Source organism: Syzygium oleosum, unplaced genomic scaffold (assembly GCF_021117445.2).
Source record: "Syzygium oleosum isolate NSW1041296 unplaced genomic scaffold, Sole_v2.1 Sole_v2.10, whole genome shotgun sequence".
Lineage (NCBI taxonomy): Eukaryota > Viridiplantae > Streptophyta > Magnoliopsida > Myrtales > Myrtaceae > Syzygium > Syzygium oleosum.
The window spans coordinates 9,620,317-9,638,297 of record NW_026607494.1 but is presented as its reverse complement, the minus strand read 5'-3'; the positions used below and the strand labels follow the sequence as shown (position 1 = coordinate 9,638,297).

The window sequence follows — 17,981 nt, the reverse complement described above, 5'->3', positions numbered from 1 at the left end:
CAACTTGCCAAACAATGAAAATTTCTGTTCTTTTATTCCCTGAATCGGTTTGGGAACATAAATCCATTTGTTAAATTTTTTGTGCCCGGGCACAAATTTGCAAAAAATTGTTCCCAGAATCAGTTTTGGAATAAAATCAAGAAGCAAAAAAAAGTAGCTTCTTGATTTTGGAACAAATTTTCCATTTCTAATTCTTCTTGATTTTCTTCTTTTTTCTTGGTTTGTTCTTCTTCTTCTTCCCGGTCTGCCGCCGCCTGCCGCCGGCCTCAGGCCAGGGTCTGCAAGGGCGGCTCATGGCCGCGACGGCGAGGGCCGCGATGCCCTCGCCAGCCCTGGCCTATGGCCGGTCGCTGGCGCCGACGACCGACCATGGCCAAGGAAGGGAAGGAAAAAAAAGAAAAAAAAGAGAAAAATATTAAAAAATTCAAAATATTATTAAAATATTATTAATGAAAAGAAAATTTGTGTAGTTACCAAACGCATTTATGTTCTTTTTCTATTCTAAAAATAGAAATTTTGGGCAATTACCAAACACTTTCAAATGTTTAGAAATTATTCATGGGTACAGAATTAAAAAGAATCATTTTTTAGCAGAATCGGTTTCCGGAGACAGAATCGTTGTCATGCGCACCCTAAAAATCCCACATTCGCTGTACCTCACAAGTGAAGTAATATCAGAGCAGTTTCCCAAAACTGCTTCTACTAGTTTTATGGTGCTGTGATTTTAAATCTTTTTAAAAATTGTTTTCTTGGGATAAAAATAACTTTCACAAAGAAAAAAGAGTAATATTTTAACTTTACAATAATAATAATGATAATGTGTGTGAGAAAAAGGTCTGTTCAAAAATATATTTCAAGACTATATATAGATGCGCATTTGGCGTTAACTCCAATTAAATTCTCCCAAAGAACCTTAGTCATGTGCAATATTTTTCTTGAATTATTCTCATACCATTTCATATGTATATATTTTTATGACGAATATGCTCCATAATCGACGTGTTCTCACGTGGTCGGAACTCAAGCAAAGATTAATTAGAGTCAATGTCGGAGGACACATCGCAACCGATTTCTAAATTACAGAAATTGAAACGTCAAGAGGGCAATTTGCTGCAATCCATAAAATCCTAGGGGGGCAATGCGTGAATTTGCCCCTGACCGTCCTGTCGATTTCACCTGCAATTTTCTTAAATGGAACGGACTAATCAAGAGGATGCAGAAACAAAAGTACAAAACCAAGCTGACCCCATGCACCTTAATGGAGGGCGGCATGGAAGTCAAAGCTTCTCCACACCTCCACTGCACCTACATGCACTAAAAGCTAACACGCCAATAATTAATAGCAGCTGCCCTTAAAAAATGCCCCAAATGGACGACAGAACTCGTCCATCGCCAGTGACTTCACACATCAGTTGTTTCCGCTAAGAACACGATTGGAGGGGGGAGAAAATTCAAACTGGGACCACCCAAATTCGTGCTGCTGTTGTTGTTTTCTCGGCTTTGGGGCCATGTTTTAGGTACATTTCATCTGTTTGCATGTTCCTATCACCTAACTAAGGATGACTATTCGACCAAAAAAAAAACAACTAAGGATGACTAAGGATTGACTTGAACAGCCAATGCCACAGAATCCTAAGTTTTACTCAGCTGTGGCAAGAGTCATTTGCTTCAGTGAAGATCTCTCCACTGCTCTTACTGTACCTTGAACTTGGAAGTTGTGAAATAGAATTTGCACCATCGGCTTCCTCTCGATTTCTTGCGGCCCGATGGCGGAAAAATAATGGAGTTTTTCTTCCCCCTTACTTGTTCCACTGCACTTTCATGCTCCGCACCGGGTCTTCGGGCTCGTAGTTTAGCTTATTGGAGGCGTCTTCGTAGTAGTAAGGCGACAACTCGCCGTCCCTCTTGGCGATCCTAACCTTGCTGCCCGAACCGGCTTCTTGCAGAAGCTTCACCACCTTTCGCATAGAGGGCCGGCTTATAGGGAGCGAATGAGTGCAGAGGAGACCGACGTCGAGAACCTTGGTTATTTCTTCCTTGTGACTGGCGTCAAGCTTGGGGTCGATCACGTCGTCGATCCCTTTCTGGTTTAAGGTGGCGCCGACCCATTTCACCAAGTCCTTCTCCCCGAAAGCAGGATCTACCGGAAGTCTTCCCGTCACCAATTCCAGGATGACCACCCCGAAGCTGTATATGTCGCTCTTCTCGTTCACTCGAAGAGTATAGGCATATTCTGCATCACAGTCCAGTTCACATTAGAATAGGATCGGCGTAAGTCAGTATTGCTGAAGAGACATTTGAGAGTAATATGATAGACAAAGTCCGGATGCTTATGCAAATACCTAAAGCATAAAACAAAATCTCAAACAATGAACTGAAGAATCGACCTCGGGCATGTAACAATAAATTGCGCAAACAAATTGATTCAGATTTGGTAAACATGGTAAAGTAATAGACCTGGTGCGATATAGCCATAGGATCCCGCTATGACAGACATCAGTTCTTCTCCATTGCCAACTCCGACAATTTTCGCAACTCCGAAATCAGCGACTTTAGCTCCAAATTCTGCATCCAACAATATGTTGTTCGATTTTACATCCCTGTGAACGATCGGGGGGACACAATCGTGGTGCAAGTACGAAAGCCCCTCCGCAGCATCGAGCGCGATCTTGTACCTTGTTCTCCAATCTAGCAAGCTCCCTTTACTTCCATGCAACATATCACCTAAACTTCCATTCGGCATATACTCATAGACCAAAAGCTTGCAATCTTCTGTGTTGCAGCAACACCATAACCTCACTATGTTCTTGTGCCGGATCTTCCCAAGAGTCTCGACCTCGACTTGATACCCGTCTTTCTCGGACTCGAAGGTCAAAGCCTCTTTCTTCGACACTCCCCTTAACTTCTTCACGGCGACCACTTCACCATTGCTCAGCTCGACCTTGTAAACTTTCCCAGAACCTCCACTGCCGATGACTTTATCTTCTTGGAGGCAATCAGCAATCTCAAGCTCACTAAAGCCAAGCTTGTGAAACGATCTCCACTTGGACATGGTGGCGCCTTTCCTAGTCTTCTTGAAGTTCTTGTACTTACAATAGAACCAAGAAATCCCCACAACAAGAACAAGGACGGCGAGCACAAAGATCACACTGAGCATCCACAAGGACTTGGACTTCCTCCCATCACTCCTTCTAGGACAGAGACCCGGTAGATCTCCGCACAATCCTGGGTTACCAACGAAACTATTTTCGTAAACTTGCTTCGCGTACATTGGTGGAATGTCACCCGACAGCTGATTGTTTGATAAGTTGAGCAAATTGAGCTTCAAATTCTGCAGCTCATCGGGGATTTTTCCGGAAAAGTAATTCCCGGATAGATCGAGATAATTAAGCACCGTCAGGCTGCCCACATCACCCGGAATTTCACCGGACAGCTTATTGTTAGCCAAGTTAAGCTCATTCAGCATCTTCCACGCCTTGATTCCCTCAGGAATCTCACCAGAAAGGCCATTGTAACTGAGATCAAGCTTACTCAACTGGCTCAATTGGACCAAACTTCCAGGGATTCGACCACTGAAATTGTTGTGACTACCGGAGAACTCTACCAAGCGAGTCAACGGCGCAAACCCATCAGGCACCGACCCGGAAAACAGATTCCTGGAAATATCCAAAACAGAGAGATTATGTGCGCCAGAAAGCGCATCCGAAACATTCCCAACGAGCGAATTTTCCGCCAAATCGAGCAAATACACATGAGGCAATCCCCATAATCCCTCGGGAACTGTTCCAGAGAGCTGATTATGCGTCAACCTGATCCTATGTAAGCTCTCGCATTTTCCCAAACTCGCCGGAATTGTTTCGAAAAAGTTGTTATAGAGCAACACAAGCTCCTCCAGTTTACCATGCGCACACAAGTTCTCAGGTATTTGTCCCGAAAACTGGATATACGACACGTCCAGGCTCCGTGACGGCGAGTTCTTGCCGAGATCACTGGGCAGTGACCCAGTGAGCTTGTTGTTGAACAACATGAGCTCGTATAGATTCTCCGACAGGGCAATGCTCTCCGGTATAGTCCCTTCGAATCGGTTCTCAAACAGGTTGAGCGACCCGAGTGGCAGGTCGCACAGTTCGCCTGGAATTGCCCCGGTCAACTCGTTCGTCGACACGTCCAAGCGCCGCAAGTTCGTCAAGTTCGAGAACTGGAGACTCAACTCGCCGGACAGCGAGTTGTTGAAGAGCTCGATTTGGACGGCGCTCTTCAACCAGGCGAGCGAGCCCGGGATCGGCCCGGTGAGCCTGTTCCGGGACAGGTCCAAGTTCACGAGCCGAGATAGCCCCCCGAAAGATTCCGGAATCGGGCCCGTCAATCTGCAGTCGCTGAGCCAGAGGACCTCGAGGTTCGTCAGGTTGCTGAATTGACTCGGGAACTCGCTCGGCGTCCACGGGTTGTAAGCGAGCTCGAGCGTCTTGAGGCTCGTAACGTTCCCCAGAAAAGAGGGCATCGTCCCGTTGAGGATATTACTCACGAGCAAGAGCGACTCGAGGCGAGCGAACTCACCGAAGGCCGGTGGCAACCCGCCGGAGAAGCTGTTGAACGAGAGGTCCAGCTCGGCGAGGCCCGGGATCGCGGCGAGCGACCCGGGGATGTCGCCCTGCAGGAGGTTCTGGGACAGGTCGAGGCGCGTGAGGTTGCAGCACGCGGACACGCCGGGCGGGAGGGTGGAGTTGATGTTGTTGCCGCCGAGGGAGAGGGAGGAGAGGTAGGGGAGGCGGCAGAGGAAGAGCGGGAACGGGCCGGCGAGCTGGGAGTTGGTGAGGTCGAGGGCGGTGACGCGGCGGTCGGGCCCGCCGCCGCCGCAGGAGACGCCGGCCCAGCTGCAGGGGTCCGGGTCGCGGGCGTTCCAGGAGGAGAGGGCGCCGGCGGGGTCGGAGAGGCCGCGCTTGGCCTGGAGGAGGTAGAGGCCGTCCTGGTTGAGGGCGAGGGCGAAGGGTAGAGAGAGAAGGAGGAAGAGGAGGAGGAGAGAGAGTGACATTGTTGCTGCTCTTGTGCTCTGCTCTGCTCTGCTCTGCTCTGTGGAACAGAGGCGCGCAGAGAGAGAGAGAGACAGAGGTTGAAGAAGAAGGTGGGCGAGGGGCCTGATATTGATATAAGGGAGGAAGACGATGACGTGGATGGCGCTGGTGGGTCCCAAATTCGGTGATGGGATTTTGGGATAACGATGATAAGCATGGAATATATTTAACTGTTTACTATTAAAGTATTTATAATGTGCCACCAAAAAATAAAAAAGTCAATATAAAAAAAAATCGCAGACTGGTTCATCCGTGATAATTTTATCCCAAATTAATTTTTTAAACATGAAAAACCCCAAACTGATACACCTGTGATAAATTTATCCAAAACTAATTTTTTGACCATAAAAAATCCAAAACTGGTACATTTATAACAAATTTGCGCTCCATTTATTTCCATTAAATTGAATTAATACTACAAAAATTCATAAATTGATATGCATGTGACAAACGGAAGGTAAAACATAAAATTGGTACATTCGTCAATTGCCGCATGTCATTTAACAAAGCAATTTAATAGTAAAATTTAATGAAAATAAACTGAGAATAAAATTGTCATAGGTGCACTAATTTTGGATTTTTTTTATCAAAAAATTAGTTTAGGGTAAAAGTGTTACGAGCATACCAATTTGGGATTTTTCGCGGTATTAACCTAAAAAAAAGTCCAATATTTAAATACAATTAGTGCGATTACCAAAAAAATAAAATAATAATTGCGAATTGACAATTCATTTTTTTCATTTTCAATCGAGAAACAACGCCTGAATCTGACATTATAATTTCATTAGAGATTTAAATCATATCATTTGTCAAAAAAAAAAATTTGAACCGAAGCATATGGCTATTAGGATATATATATATATATTATATATATCGTATGGTAAAGAATCACATTGGCTCCCTCGTAATTTTACGGACTACAAGTGAAGCAAATCTAAATAATAGAAACTAAAAATGTACCTTAAAGATCTCATCAAAAAGCTATATTTGATTAAATAATTGGTTATATTGGATACACAATAATAATTTGCAATTTTGTTATGCACGGATATTTTCAGTATTTATGATCTTCTTAAATTCAATGCGGTAAAACAACAGTCAGTCAATCTTTTGGGTTGGCAAATATACATTATGGGATTTACAGTTCAGTAAACAAATCACCGGTTCCAATCTCACCAACCGCTTGCGGATTCTTCTTCGCCGGACCTATTTGCAGAAGCCAGAGGTCTGGACTTAAATCGGTTCACGAGACTTGCAGGTTGTTCCATAATCTTTAGCTAGCCGAGTCTCGGTACTTGTAATAAAGGATTTTTTTTAAAAAATGGACTTTAGTCGACTCATTATGTTATTGTTGGAAAATTAAAAATAAAACTAATGTGGGCATTTGGAGTGAATTCAAGAACGCGGTTCAGAGTTCAGACAAAGAGAAGCTTCGGTCAAAAAGAGTCAGCGAAAGTGAGTGTGGGGAAAAGGATGTGCGCTCCATTTCCCCCAGCTTTTCTTCCCTCGGTATTAACCATTCGAGTTTGACGGATTTTTATATGGCTGTGAAAGTCTAAGAAATAAGGAAATTATGTTTAGGAAAAAAAAAAAGAAATCATATTTTTCGCTGTTCACGCGTTCAATATTCTCTTATCCGATTGATGTAGCGGGACTTCGAGCGACATGTTTAATGTGAAGAGCCGAGTTTCATGAAAGGGTATCAGAAAAGAAGAGGGTAGGAGAGAAAGAGATAGTGGGAACTAGCGAGTATGAATGGAAGAAACACATGAAGTAGTTGCTCTTATGCGATTTTTTGTAACGGCTGTCGAGTGACACATTTCACGTGAAGAGTCGAGTTCCATAATAGGTAACGTACGAAACTATGCCCTAATCTAAATCCGTAGTATAAAAGAAAGCTATACAAGAGAAAAATACGTTCCAAATTCCGTGCTTCACTTAAATTTCCAATTTCTTACCTTGTTTTACCCCTTATTTCCTCTTACTAAAAATGCCAAAAAATAATAATTAAAAAAAAAAACCTAATTGAGGGATGAGATAGATGGAGAGATCACATCAAAAGGCATAATCCATTGACCAATGGCGTAAGAAACGTGAGTACAACATCCAACGTGATTTAATTTGGGAAAGCGGAAGTGGGGCCGATTGAGAAATTTTGCAGAGAAGGGCCCGATTTAAATCGAATTTTGCGCTTTAGTCCTGCTGCCGTGCGAAATTTCAACGACAAGAGGCTTCTCAAGTCAAAGAGGGTCAGTGAAGAGCAGATGAGTGATTTGATTGGAATTGAAGACACGAGGAACGAATCTGGGAATTGATTGCAATTGGATCACCCCATCATTCACGGGAAGGTAGTAAAATGAAGACCATCCACCTTTTGCCGGTGCTATTTCTGGAAATTCCATTATTAATTTGCGGGCTAATTTAAAAAAAATATATCAACTTTACTTTTAGTGATAATTTTCACCCAAAATTTTTTTATTTCAATAAAAAGATCTATTTTTTACTGGAATCCCAAATCTATCTCCTGTGATGTGAAAATTTCAAATTGTTCGAGTCAAATTTGGGATTGAAATAAAAATTGATGATTTTTTATGAGACAAAAAAGAGTTTGAATCAGAATTATCACTCGAGATAAATTTGGTATTTTTTTAATTGTGTCATTAATTTGCTAATTAAATGCTGGTAGGAGAACATATGTCATGATTAAGGTACATGTTTTTATTGATTTACCGAAAAAGAAAATGCATCTCTTGATGAAACACGAAAAAAATTCAAAAAATTTAAGAATATATTGAAAGGATTTCGCATGATCTAATGTGATTTTGAGCGTCGACTATTATTTTTTGAAGAATTAGTCAAAGCTCAAACCCTAAAAGCAATGATATAAAGGAAAAGATCAAAGGAAAAGATCAAAGGAAAACATTGTTAGTAAACGCACGCTAAAAAGGAAAAGAAAAAAAAAGCCCTTGAGTGATATGGATTCTAGAATGCGTCCGAAGGGAGTTTGGAGTATTTAATTTCTATAAAAGCATATAATATATTCGGTGTACAATTTTTTTTTAATCTCATCTCGCAACCCATAAATCAAAAATTTGATTCTTCACGTTATTATTTCAATAATTTTATGTCGTGTCATTTTTTTTTTGCAACATTCTTCTTTAATTATTTTGTGAACGAGTGAGTGAGAACTTTATCCAATAAAATCACTTTCGCACAGTTTCTGCGACAATCCTAAGTTTCTAAAGAGGACGGCGATCGTGCAATTTATACATCTCGAGAAATATTTTTTTTTGGCCCCCTCGACATACCCATTCTCCAAATTCCATTTTGTGTAGGAGTAACGGAAAAAACAATAATAATAATTTTTAATGCCTATTCGTAATCTATAAAATTTTCTACAGGGGACCAAAATTCTGTTTACAAAAACTACGGGCAAAATGTCGTCTCTCCTCCTTTTGTTTATTTTTCAGTATTTGGTGCCGTCAAGAAAACTTTAACAAATTTCCGTTATATATGACATCATTATTTACTATATTGTGCACATACAAGTTGATGAATCCTAGGGGCAACCTTAGAAACCATCCAAGGTTATCTTGTCCCATAGCATAACCTTTCTCTCTCTCTTTTTTTTTTTTGGGCCGAGCGCCGTATTTTTTGGTGATCGGATAAAACGTCGAATGAAATCCGAGCACATGAAATACTTCACCGATCACATAGATGAGGTAATATTTTAGCCAAAACTTAGGTGAAAGTGCCAAAATTCGAACCGTTTGCACTTGACGGTACCGAGAAGCCGAACCCGTGCCCAAAACGCCATCCATTCACGTAGCCGTCGTATTTTTTTCTTCCTTTGTTTATGATTGCAATCCAGCCACGCCTACACACAAACTCTAGTAGTCTAGAGGTTTGAAATGGAAACCAAGGTAGACAAAATTAATTAATGCTCTCCATAAAATATTTTTTTCTAAGCTCAAACCGAACCTAAACCTAATTCCCATGTTGGACCAACAAGATAAATTGAAAAGAAAAGAGCATACCCTCGTGCATGAATCTAACTTAATTAGAAAACATTTATATTCGGTTCTAGAGCTTCTTTTGACTAAGGTTTAGAGAATCGAGCATTCCAGAAGTGCAAGAAATACAAGTGTTTGTTCCAAAAGAATAATGTAAGATGCATCTATTCTTTTCTTGCTGCACATGGATGGAAGCATCGAATATGGTGCAACACTTTGCGGAATTACGAATATATACCAAGTGGTCACTTCATTTTACGTTACGAATTGGAAAAATTGACGTAAATAGTCCTTAAATTATTATTTATGAGCAATATGATCCATAAACTTTTAACTTATTAAATATGGTCCATGAACTTTGACCCATATATGCAATGTGATATTTAAACTTTAAATTGTTCGATGTGGTCCTTAAACTTTTGGTAAATATTCAAATTAGTCATTGAACTATCTGAAAATAACCAATGTTATTCTTTCATTAATTTAAGTTCAAAAAAAATATTGAACATTTTCATATAGTCCATGGACTAATTTGAACATTTACCAAAGATTCAGAGATCATATCGAATAAATTTAAAGTTCAGAGATTACATTACACATCGGGTCAAAGTTTTAAGGATCATTTGTGTCACTATTTTTTACGAATTTAATAGATTATGGGCTACTTTGGACGTATGCCATTTTAAAAGAGAAAAGAAAAGGGTGATGGTTGTGCCACACACTCTAAGGTCTACTTTCTAACTTTCCAAAAGTCTTTGGAGTCGATGTGAAAAGGAGAAATTAGAAAAGGTCGGATTTTAAATTCGAAAGAAAGAGACTTAGACTTGTCGGCATGGGGGTGTTTGGATGGATGTAGGATTCAAACGAAATTTTGTTCACACACGCAACGTGGAAATTAGTTTTACGAGGTTCACTCTCTCGAACGAGATACTACATTGTTCTTAATATACAAAATTACGCATCATCATAAATGGTATTGTTTACGTACATTGAAATTGGATCGAGTGCCTTACAAAAGATCGACCGTTATAGCCCCTCGGGCCTTTCTACAGTGCCGTGGGCGAAAGCCACGGCAAAGTTTATTGAGCTCCTTTGCGAGCCGATGAATGACCGACGATGATTGTTGGTTGTTCATTAACGATCATGATCGGGTCGTTGGAGCCGTTTCGTTAGGAATTATGAACGAAATAGTCATTTAGTTTAAAATCACGGGCTACGCTAGGATGTATTCTAGTAAAAGTGATGATGGTGTGTCACAAACCAAGGTCTGCTTTCTAACTTTCTAAGTCTTTAAAGTCAATGTGAAAAGGAGAAATTAGGAAAGTCAGATTTTAAATATAATTGAGCTCTTTACGAGCCGTTGAATGAGTGACGGTGCTCATCAGTCGTTCATTGACAATCATCATCACTCGTTGGATCGGCAATCGTTGATAATTAGGCGTTCGTTTGAGCCCGACAACTTTGCCATGAATTATCCGACAACATGGCAAAAATGCCCGTGAATTTTACTCTCGCGAAACACGTAGATACAGAGCTAATCTTCTGCAATCAATAAATTTTGGGGAAATGACACAAATAGTCCCTGAACTTTGTCCTAATATGCATTTTGGTCCCTGAACTTTTAATTTGTTCAATGTAGTCCCTAAACTTTAATCTAATGTACAATGTGGTCCCTGAACTTTTAATTTGTTCAATATTATCCCTGAACTTTTGGTACATGTTCAATTCAATCCCTAAACTATATAAAAATGTTCAATGCAGTCCTTTCCATCAATTCAAGTTCAGGGACTACATTGAACATTTTCACATAGTTCAGGGACTGAATTGAACATGTACCAAAAGTTCAGGGATGACATCGAACAAATTAAAAATTCAGGGGCCATATTGAACATTAGCTTAAAGTTCAGGGACTAAATTGAACAAATTAAAAGTTCAGTGATCAAATTGTACATTGGGCCAAAGTTCAGGGACTGTTTATATCATTATCCCATAAATTTTCATCCAAACGAAAAATCTGTATACCGAAACCAACATCGAGCATTCATATATTCAGTTCGCGAGAATTGTCCTAATTTCAGCCTTTATTGCCGTCTATGAAAAAGAAAACAACCAATAAAAAAAAAGGCGATGGAAAACAATTTCTGAACGAAAATAAGAGAATCAAGCTTTCGCCGAATTCTTCATTTTTTTGTACCACCGAATTCTTTTTAACACGTGATTGTTGACTGCATATAGTCCCCAGCGGAATCTCGCGCGCACTATTCCCCCACCCACGATTATGTATCCGATGTGGGACGACCACCGATTTCAACGTGGTTGCTGAGTTGCTGCTCTTCCTTTGACCAGTCCACGCAAAGAGGCCCCGCGCCTAATGACGGATCCCCATGTTCTCTGATATATCCGACAGACCAAACGTTAGGGATATATGCCCGATTAGTTCTAAAGCTATTGTACAGATGCCAATTCGATTTTAAACATTTCGATTTTGCCAATTCAATTCTAAATCTTCGCGTGAAATTGCAAATTAGTCATTCTGGTTGATTTTCGCCGAAAATCACGGCATGACGCCGGCCAGGCAGCGATTTGTGGCGAGAATTGGCTAGAAGGATCGAATTGGAATTTCGCGCGAGAGTTCGGAAAATATACTCGATTGATCATAAATATATTGTGCGGATGTCGATTCGGTTTTAAACAATTCGATGTTGCCAATAAAGTCCTAAAACTTCGCGTGAAATTTCAATTTTATCCTTCCGGTTGATTTTCGCCGGAAATCATGGCACGGCGGTCCGGATGTCGTCGGCCGCGTCGGCGACCTACGGCAAGAATTGGCCGGAAGGATTGCACTGGAATTTTGCGCAAACGTTCAGGATAAAATTAGCAAAATTGAAAAGTTCAAGACCGAATATGCACGGATGTAAAACTGATTGGACGATTTCTCCCTAAACATTAGGGTTTGAAAACAAGCAAATGGGAGGGTTGATTTGAAATTTGTCATGTTTCGGGAGAGCATCAAGGACGGGACTTCTGGTCTTTTAATACTATAGCGTTGGCATCAATTATGTGTATGGTTATGATATGATAATGATGGAAAAAGGGCAATACGAAGAGATGAAAGGTCTTGATGTGTGTGGGTCGGCTCACCTAAATTCTAATGTCACGCCGGCAAACAAATGCTAATTGACGTGCCAACTCTTCTCTTCTCACTGTTCACTTGTCATGCGATGGATTTGGCAGATAGTGGTTTGAAGTAGAGAGCTAGGGTCGTGTTCACAATTTAGTATGTGTAAGTCGCATTCTACTAGAAAGTACACCGTAACAGAGATTAGAGTGCTTAATCAACATTTCGTATGAATTAGTTTATTTAGGAGAGGCGTCGCTTCCGCCGGTTAAGATATCATTAAGATGCGATGCGCATGTCCTCCCTCCGAGTTAATTTTATATGTCTCTTGTGCGACGCCTTTCGCCGTCCATCGATCCTTTTTATGTTTCGACGTGCATTGAATATATTGCATGCATTTGATCGAGAAATTTGGTATGGCTTGCTAATTGAGCATTGAGGATTGGGATCTCGGTTAACAAAAAGACGAGGATTATTGTGTCTTGTAAAAGCGTGAGGTCCGAGATTTGATTGTTACAAGGAGCATCCATCGAAATCAATGTTACGAGAGAGAGGGAGAGAGAGACATGATTTATTCGGCTTTTATTTGATACGAGCGACTTAATAATCACTCGAGCAATTTTTTGCATAATTTTTCTTATTTTTCGCGCAACACACTACATTGCGAGGCGCCGGTTTGCGCCGCGGTGATGGGAATGCCCACCCCACCTCCCCAACGAGGCATGGCTCGACGGCTGGTTAGAACGTCACCCCGTGATATTAGCAGGATCTTTTCCTATCGTTTAATTATTATCGAGCCACATCACACGCTCAGTGCGAGCTTTACCTGGTAATTTGCTTTTGATGGTCATTTACGTGTGCATAATTATATGAATCTCATATTGTTTTTCAGTACGTGTGAAAGATTTGAGGATTGGGCCATTGATTGAATATAGCCTTGTCAGATCTGGCCTCACATTGGGCCTCTATAGTTCTCTTGAAGCTGGGCTAGCCTTAGAGAAGAGTCACCATAAGTTTTCATATTGAAATATTATAAGCTTCCTTTCATTCAAAGCCAAGAATGATTTTCGGCAGGTTTGATCTGATTGGAGGTTGCAATGTCTCTCTTGGAGGATATTACTTGCTCATCAATTTGACAATTAATATATGTGTTTGTCTTCTTTCGTAGAGGGTGTTAGATGAGAGAAATTATCACATGATCGTTGTACGCCATGATCTCAGCCGATAGCTGACGCGATGTGCAATTACCGATCTTTATCTACAATTCATGTACAATTGTGTGCTCCTCTTTTTTTCCATGTTCGATTATAACGTCCCGTTCTCAAAGTAACTTTAATTTAGGGTTGTATCATGGGTAGAGCCTTACCCAATACACGAGGGTAGAATGGCTTGCATGCATCCATGCAGATTAATCAAACTGGAATATATGCTCGGATTCCACGAGTCATAAAAGACGTGCATTTAAATAGAGACAAACATTTCATAACACGATAAGATCGTAACAATAATAGAAACACATCATAGCATGATAAAAGGGAGAATAAAGGAAGAAAAGGGTAGAAGTATCCAATTACTTTGAGGCAAGAATAAGCTTTGTACAGTTACATAACATTAATAGGTTCTGTTCCCACATGAAAGGGTCATGGACCACATGAAACTCACACCTTGACACTGTACAAAGCATACACTTAAATATAAAGGTTGCAAAAAATATACAAAAGGTAAAAGCAGCCCTAAGAATCATCATATGCAGATATGTATGACCATATAGAAGAATCTGTCTCTTGTAGTCTTCATCTGACAGACCTTCCTTATTCCTCCCCTACCTTTTTCCACCAGAATTTGGAGTCACATGAAGCCTATTAACTTATTTCATCAATGCTTCAATGTTTGGTTCTAGCAGTCTACTTTAGTCATTCCACAATGTATCCGATGACAGTCCCCTTACTTCCGAAAGAATATACCAATGCAATGCTTACGACCAAGTGTCATGCTCATGAAATATTATCATTCGGTCGGATTGATAATATTACGTCAGCATGTCACTTTAAGTTAGAAGAATTGCATAGTATATTTTTCGTTTTCTCGGTTGCCTCCATAAATGTATATTCAAGAAACAAAAGAAGACCCACCATGGACTGCAAAATGGCGAGGGATCATCTGATGTTGGGAGCTTGCCCTATTTTGGCTTCCTTGGTCAAAAGATATGTAAGAAGAGTTATAGTACTCCACTAGGCCAGGATTGTTCTTGAGATCAGCATTCTCATGCCCGCTCTGTCCATTTAGCTTAAGAGATGGCGAGTCTTTTATGAGCGAACCGCATTGTCTTGGTTGCGTTTGGTAAAAGACCTTTGATACCACAAGCTCACCTTCTTTCTCTTCCTCATTGTTGCCAAGGTGGTACTGATGCATCACCCAGTTGGTCTTCTCTGGCTTCCTTTGCTTCCCATAGTTGGTGTAGAGCACAAGTATCTTCTTGTAGCCCTTGAGCTCTCCTTTCGTGAAGACCGGCCGGGTCTTTCCCGTCTTGTGCCACCTTGTCTCGCCACCTTCCTCGTCCGTGTGGACCTTCCTTCTCTTCCTGTTGCCGGTTGTGTACGCTTTGGAGGGTCGGTGAAAGAAGTGGCGGATCATGCCGTTTTTGCTCACGCCTTCGTTATCGTTAGAAACATACATACAGGTTACATAACTTGGACAATTACACGCACATACTAGTAGACATGATTAATATAATCGGGTATCTCATATTTTTATGCAATAAAAGATTTTTATAATGTTCAATAATTGCTGCTAGTCAATTCAAACGGAAGACTAGTTAATGCTTTATATTGCCAGTTAGGACCTTACTTAGAATTAGGTATATCTTCCTGGAGACAATGAATAGGTATGCTCTGAGGTAAATATTAATACATGCATGAAAAACAGACGGATCTTTTGGCTAGAGAAGAAAAGATGGCCATGGATGAGATATAATTCACATGTAACACAAGTCATGATCTCATAGAAGCAAATTAATCAAGCACTTGAATAGATTTCGTTGCAAAGTTAATTATAGTTGATGAAGTTATTGAGTACGTACTGTAAATGTATGTGTAGTTTATGTTATAATCTGTCTATTCAATAATTGAAAATAAGAGGGACAGTAATGTGATACCTGATTCTATATCTTCCTATGAGAGAGGGAGAGGGAGAGGGAGAGGGAGAGAGAGACCCTTTAAGATTCTTGTACTATTCATGCAATGAAATCTAGCCAGGGTGTGTCTAATAAAACTGAATTTCAAATAACTTGTATGTTGTAAACAATCTTGAAATACTTTTTCAAATATTCAGTGACTAACGTTAGATGAACCATCTACGTTCTTAGTTTGATGCCATGAAAATGACCAAGAGAACAAGGAAAAGCTTCAAGAGAGAGAAACCCAAAACAAAGAAACTGCACATCTCGCAGAGAATTTTTAGTGTGGAATGGAATTCTTAACATTTTTCGGATGATCTGATACTTTGTCTTAAATCAAGTGAGAAGTTGAAGATATCTAATAAGAAAGAAGAAGGCCATAAAGCCATAAAGGCACTCTCTATCCAGTACCTGGTAATTTCTCTGGATGAGTGTAGCAAATCCCATTCTCTCCTTGAAGGGTAGGGATGAACTCATCGATCAAGCGGTGAAGCTTCCGAGCATCAGGCCGCACCTTCCCTTCCAGATGCTCGAGCAGCTCTTGATCCGTCGGATCGAACTTGACTCCAGCCGGTAGCCCCGGTAATTCCTGAATTCCAGTCTGTTCGAAAAAAGAATCAACAGAAGAGTTTTACGGTGAGTTATAAACCAAGATGACTGCACAAGAAGAAATAACGAGAATTCCATATAAATCTGAGACTGGTGTACAACCTGGTCCTGGGGTTCGAATTCATGCCCACATGAAGGACAAGTCCTAAGCACTGGAGGCCTCTTGGGAACAGCACTGGCCTTATTGTTGGATGGTGGTGGTGGTGAGGCTGCGCTCTCATTTCTCTGCTCATCGCTCTTATTGTCATTATTGCACCAAGTCATGATTGCTGTTCTTTGCTTTTTCCTCCGTCTCTCCTTTCCTCGCATTTCCCATATACCGCCCAACACGAGATCTATATCTTTCTTCTGTCACCTACACTATATACACTCCAACTACAACCATATCTCTCACGGGGAGAGAGAGAAAGCGACAGACGAGGGAGAGAAAAAGAAAAGGGAAAAAGAAGAAGAAGGGAATGAAGTTAAAAAGCAACTTGTCTCCTTTGTAAAGCTTGTTTTGTTCATGTGAGTTTCTTCTTGTGGGTTGGGAAGGAATTAAATTCTCTCTCTCTTTCTCACTTTTTAAGTCCTTTGCAATCTTATAGAATAGAACTGACCCAGCTTAATAACCACCCTTTCTTGCTCTTGCTTCCCACAGAGAGAGAGAGAGAGAGAGAGAGAGAGAGAGAGAGAGAGAGAGAGAGAGAGAGAGAGAGAGAGAGAGAGAGAGAGAGATGAATAATTAAATAATTAAAACGGGAAAAATGGAGTTTCTGGTTGTGTATGATTTGCAGAGACAGAACAAAGAGACGTTGCTTGGATCTGACGTTAGCTAAACAGCAACTGATCAATGCATAGTACGGCCGATCCATACAACACTAATCGAAACACTTGAAGGAGAATCATTGTAGATATGGGTCCTTTGCTATCTTCTGTGTATAGAAAGCTTTCGCTTATGAAGATGGAGAAAAAGAAAGAGAGAAAAGTTTGTTGTTTAGGCTTAAAAGAAACAACCAAAGATTAAATATAGGGTTGAGTAGAGATGGGGCAACCTTATTTACAGGAGACCTTTCAACTCACTCACACACAGACACTCAGAGAGAGAGAGAGAGAGAGAGAGAGAGAGAGAGAGAGAGAGAGAGAGAGAGAGAGAGAGTTGCAGTTCCAATGTCGCCCTAGAGTGTACAAAAAGCTAAAATAGAGAAATACACATAAGACAGAAGGCAGGAGAGAGACAGGGAGAGAGGCCTCCTATCATGAAGTGCCAACCATAATTCTATTTCTTCACGTAGACTTCTCATGCAAAGCAAGAAACCTCACCAATATAACAAAATTGACGGTGTCTCCAATCTCTTTCTCCCCCAACTTTGGTAAACCATTTCTCTGTAAGTGACAAAATCTGCAGAAAAAAAATCATAGAGTTGTCGTTAACTTTCCAATCGTTATTAGGTGTTTTTTTAGTTGTTTCTTCAAAGTTCAAATTGCCATTTACGGTTTCTTTTTCGATGTTCGCATTTCCTTACGCTCTATATTCTAGTTTCGCGCATTATCGTCTGCATTTTTTTGCGCTTTGCTCCTACATTTGACCTTTTTATTTTACCCTCCATTACATACTTGAAAACCACTTCTCAAAAAGGGAAAAAATACTTGAAAACTTGTACGATCGATCGTTTGCCGTTGAATTTTGTGTGATTACAAGTATCTGCATTTATAAATGAGAAATATATACATATAGACCCTCGCTTGAATTCTGCAGAAGAGAAACCATTAGAAAATGACAGCATACGGAACAAGGCTTCGAGAAAACTGTGCTGCCAATGCTGAGAAAGTAGATGGAGTTCCTATTGTTCTAAGTCTATCCACGAATGATCTACCAACTTAAAAAGGTTACTATAGGTGGGATTAATTAGGCTTATCATTTGCAAAAAGAGTAATATCCTAGTTTAACAAGATCCAAAAGGTTAGTTGACCCTAATCAAGCAACGAATTCGTTATTAGGTGCAATATTTTCG

At 40.6% G+C, this 17,981-nt stretch overlaps 2 protein-coding genes across 2 annotated transcripts; both read right to left on the bottom strand.

The window, feature by feature from the left end:
- Positions 1 to 1,097: 1,097 nt before the first annotated feature.
- On the bottom strand, positions 1,098 to 5,100 carry LOC115685566 (receptor-like protein kinase HSL1). Its single transcript, XM_030610639.2, has 2 exons — positions 2,458 to 5,100; positions 1,098 to 2,233 (listed from the first exon to the last, which is right to left on the bottom strand). The coding sequence occupies exons 1-2, from the start codon at positions 5,030 to 5,032 to the stop codon at positions 1,800 to 1,802; spliced, it is 3,009 nt and encodes a 1,002-aa protein (XP_030466499.2). The 5' UTR covers positions 5,033 to 5,100; the 3' UTR covers positions 1,098 to 1,799.
- An 8,644-nt stretch (positions 5,101 to 13,744) lies between these two features.
- Positions 13,745 to 16,647, bottom strand: LOC115685567 (NAC domain-containing protein 73). Its single transcript, XM_030610640.2, has 3 exons — positions 16,090 to 16,647; positions 15,790 to 15,979; positions 13,745 to 14,854 (listed from the first exon to the last, which is right to left on the bottom strand). The coding sequence occupies exons 1-3, from the start codon at positions 16,294 to 16,296 to the stop codon at positions 14,313 to 14,315; spliced, it is 939 nt and encodes a 312-aa protein (XP_030466500.1). The 5' UTR covers positions 16,297 to 16,647; the 3' UTR covers positions 13,745 to 14,312.
- Positions 16,648 to 17,981: the final 1,334 nt, after the last annotated feature.

Coding starts and splice junctions, on each gene's coding strand:
- LOC115685566 (XM_030610639.2), bottom strand. CDS start 5,032: ATGTCACTCTCTCTCCTCCTCCTCTTCCTCCTTCTCTCTCTACCCTTC. Junction 2,234..2,457: donor CTATGGCTATATCGCACCAG/GTCTATTACTTT, acceptor ACTGTGATGCAG/AATATGCCTATACTCTTCGA.
- LOC115685567 (XM_030610640.2), bottom strand. CDS start 16,296: ATGCGAGGAAAGGAGAGACGGAGGAAAAAGCAAAGAACAGCAATCATG. Junction 15,980..16,089: donor AATTCGAACCCCAGGACCAG/GTTGTACACCAG, acceptor TTTTTCGAACAG/ACTGGAATTCAGGAATTACC. Junction 14,855..15,789: donor TCATCCAGAGAAATTACCAG/GTACTGGATAGA, acceptor ACGATAACGAAG/GCGTGAGCAAAAACGGCATG.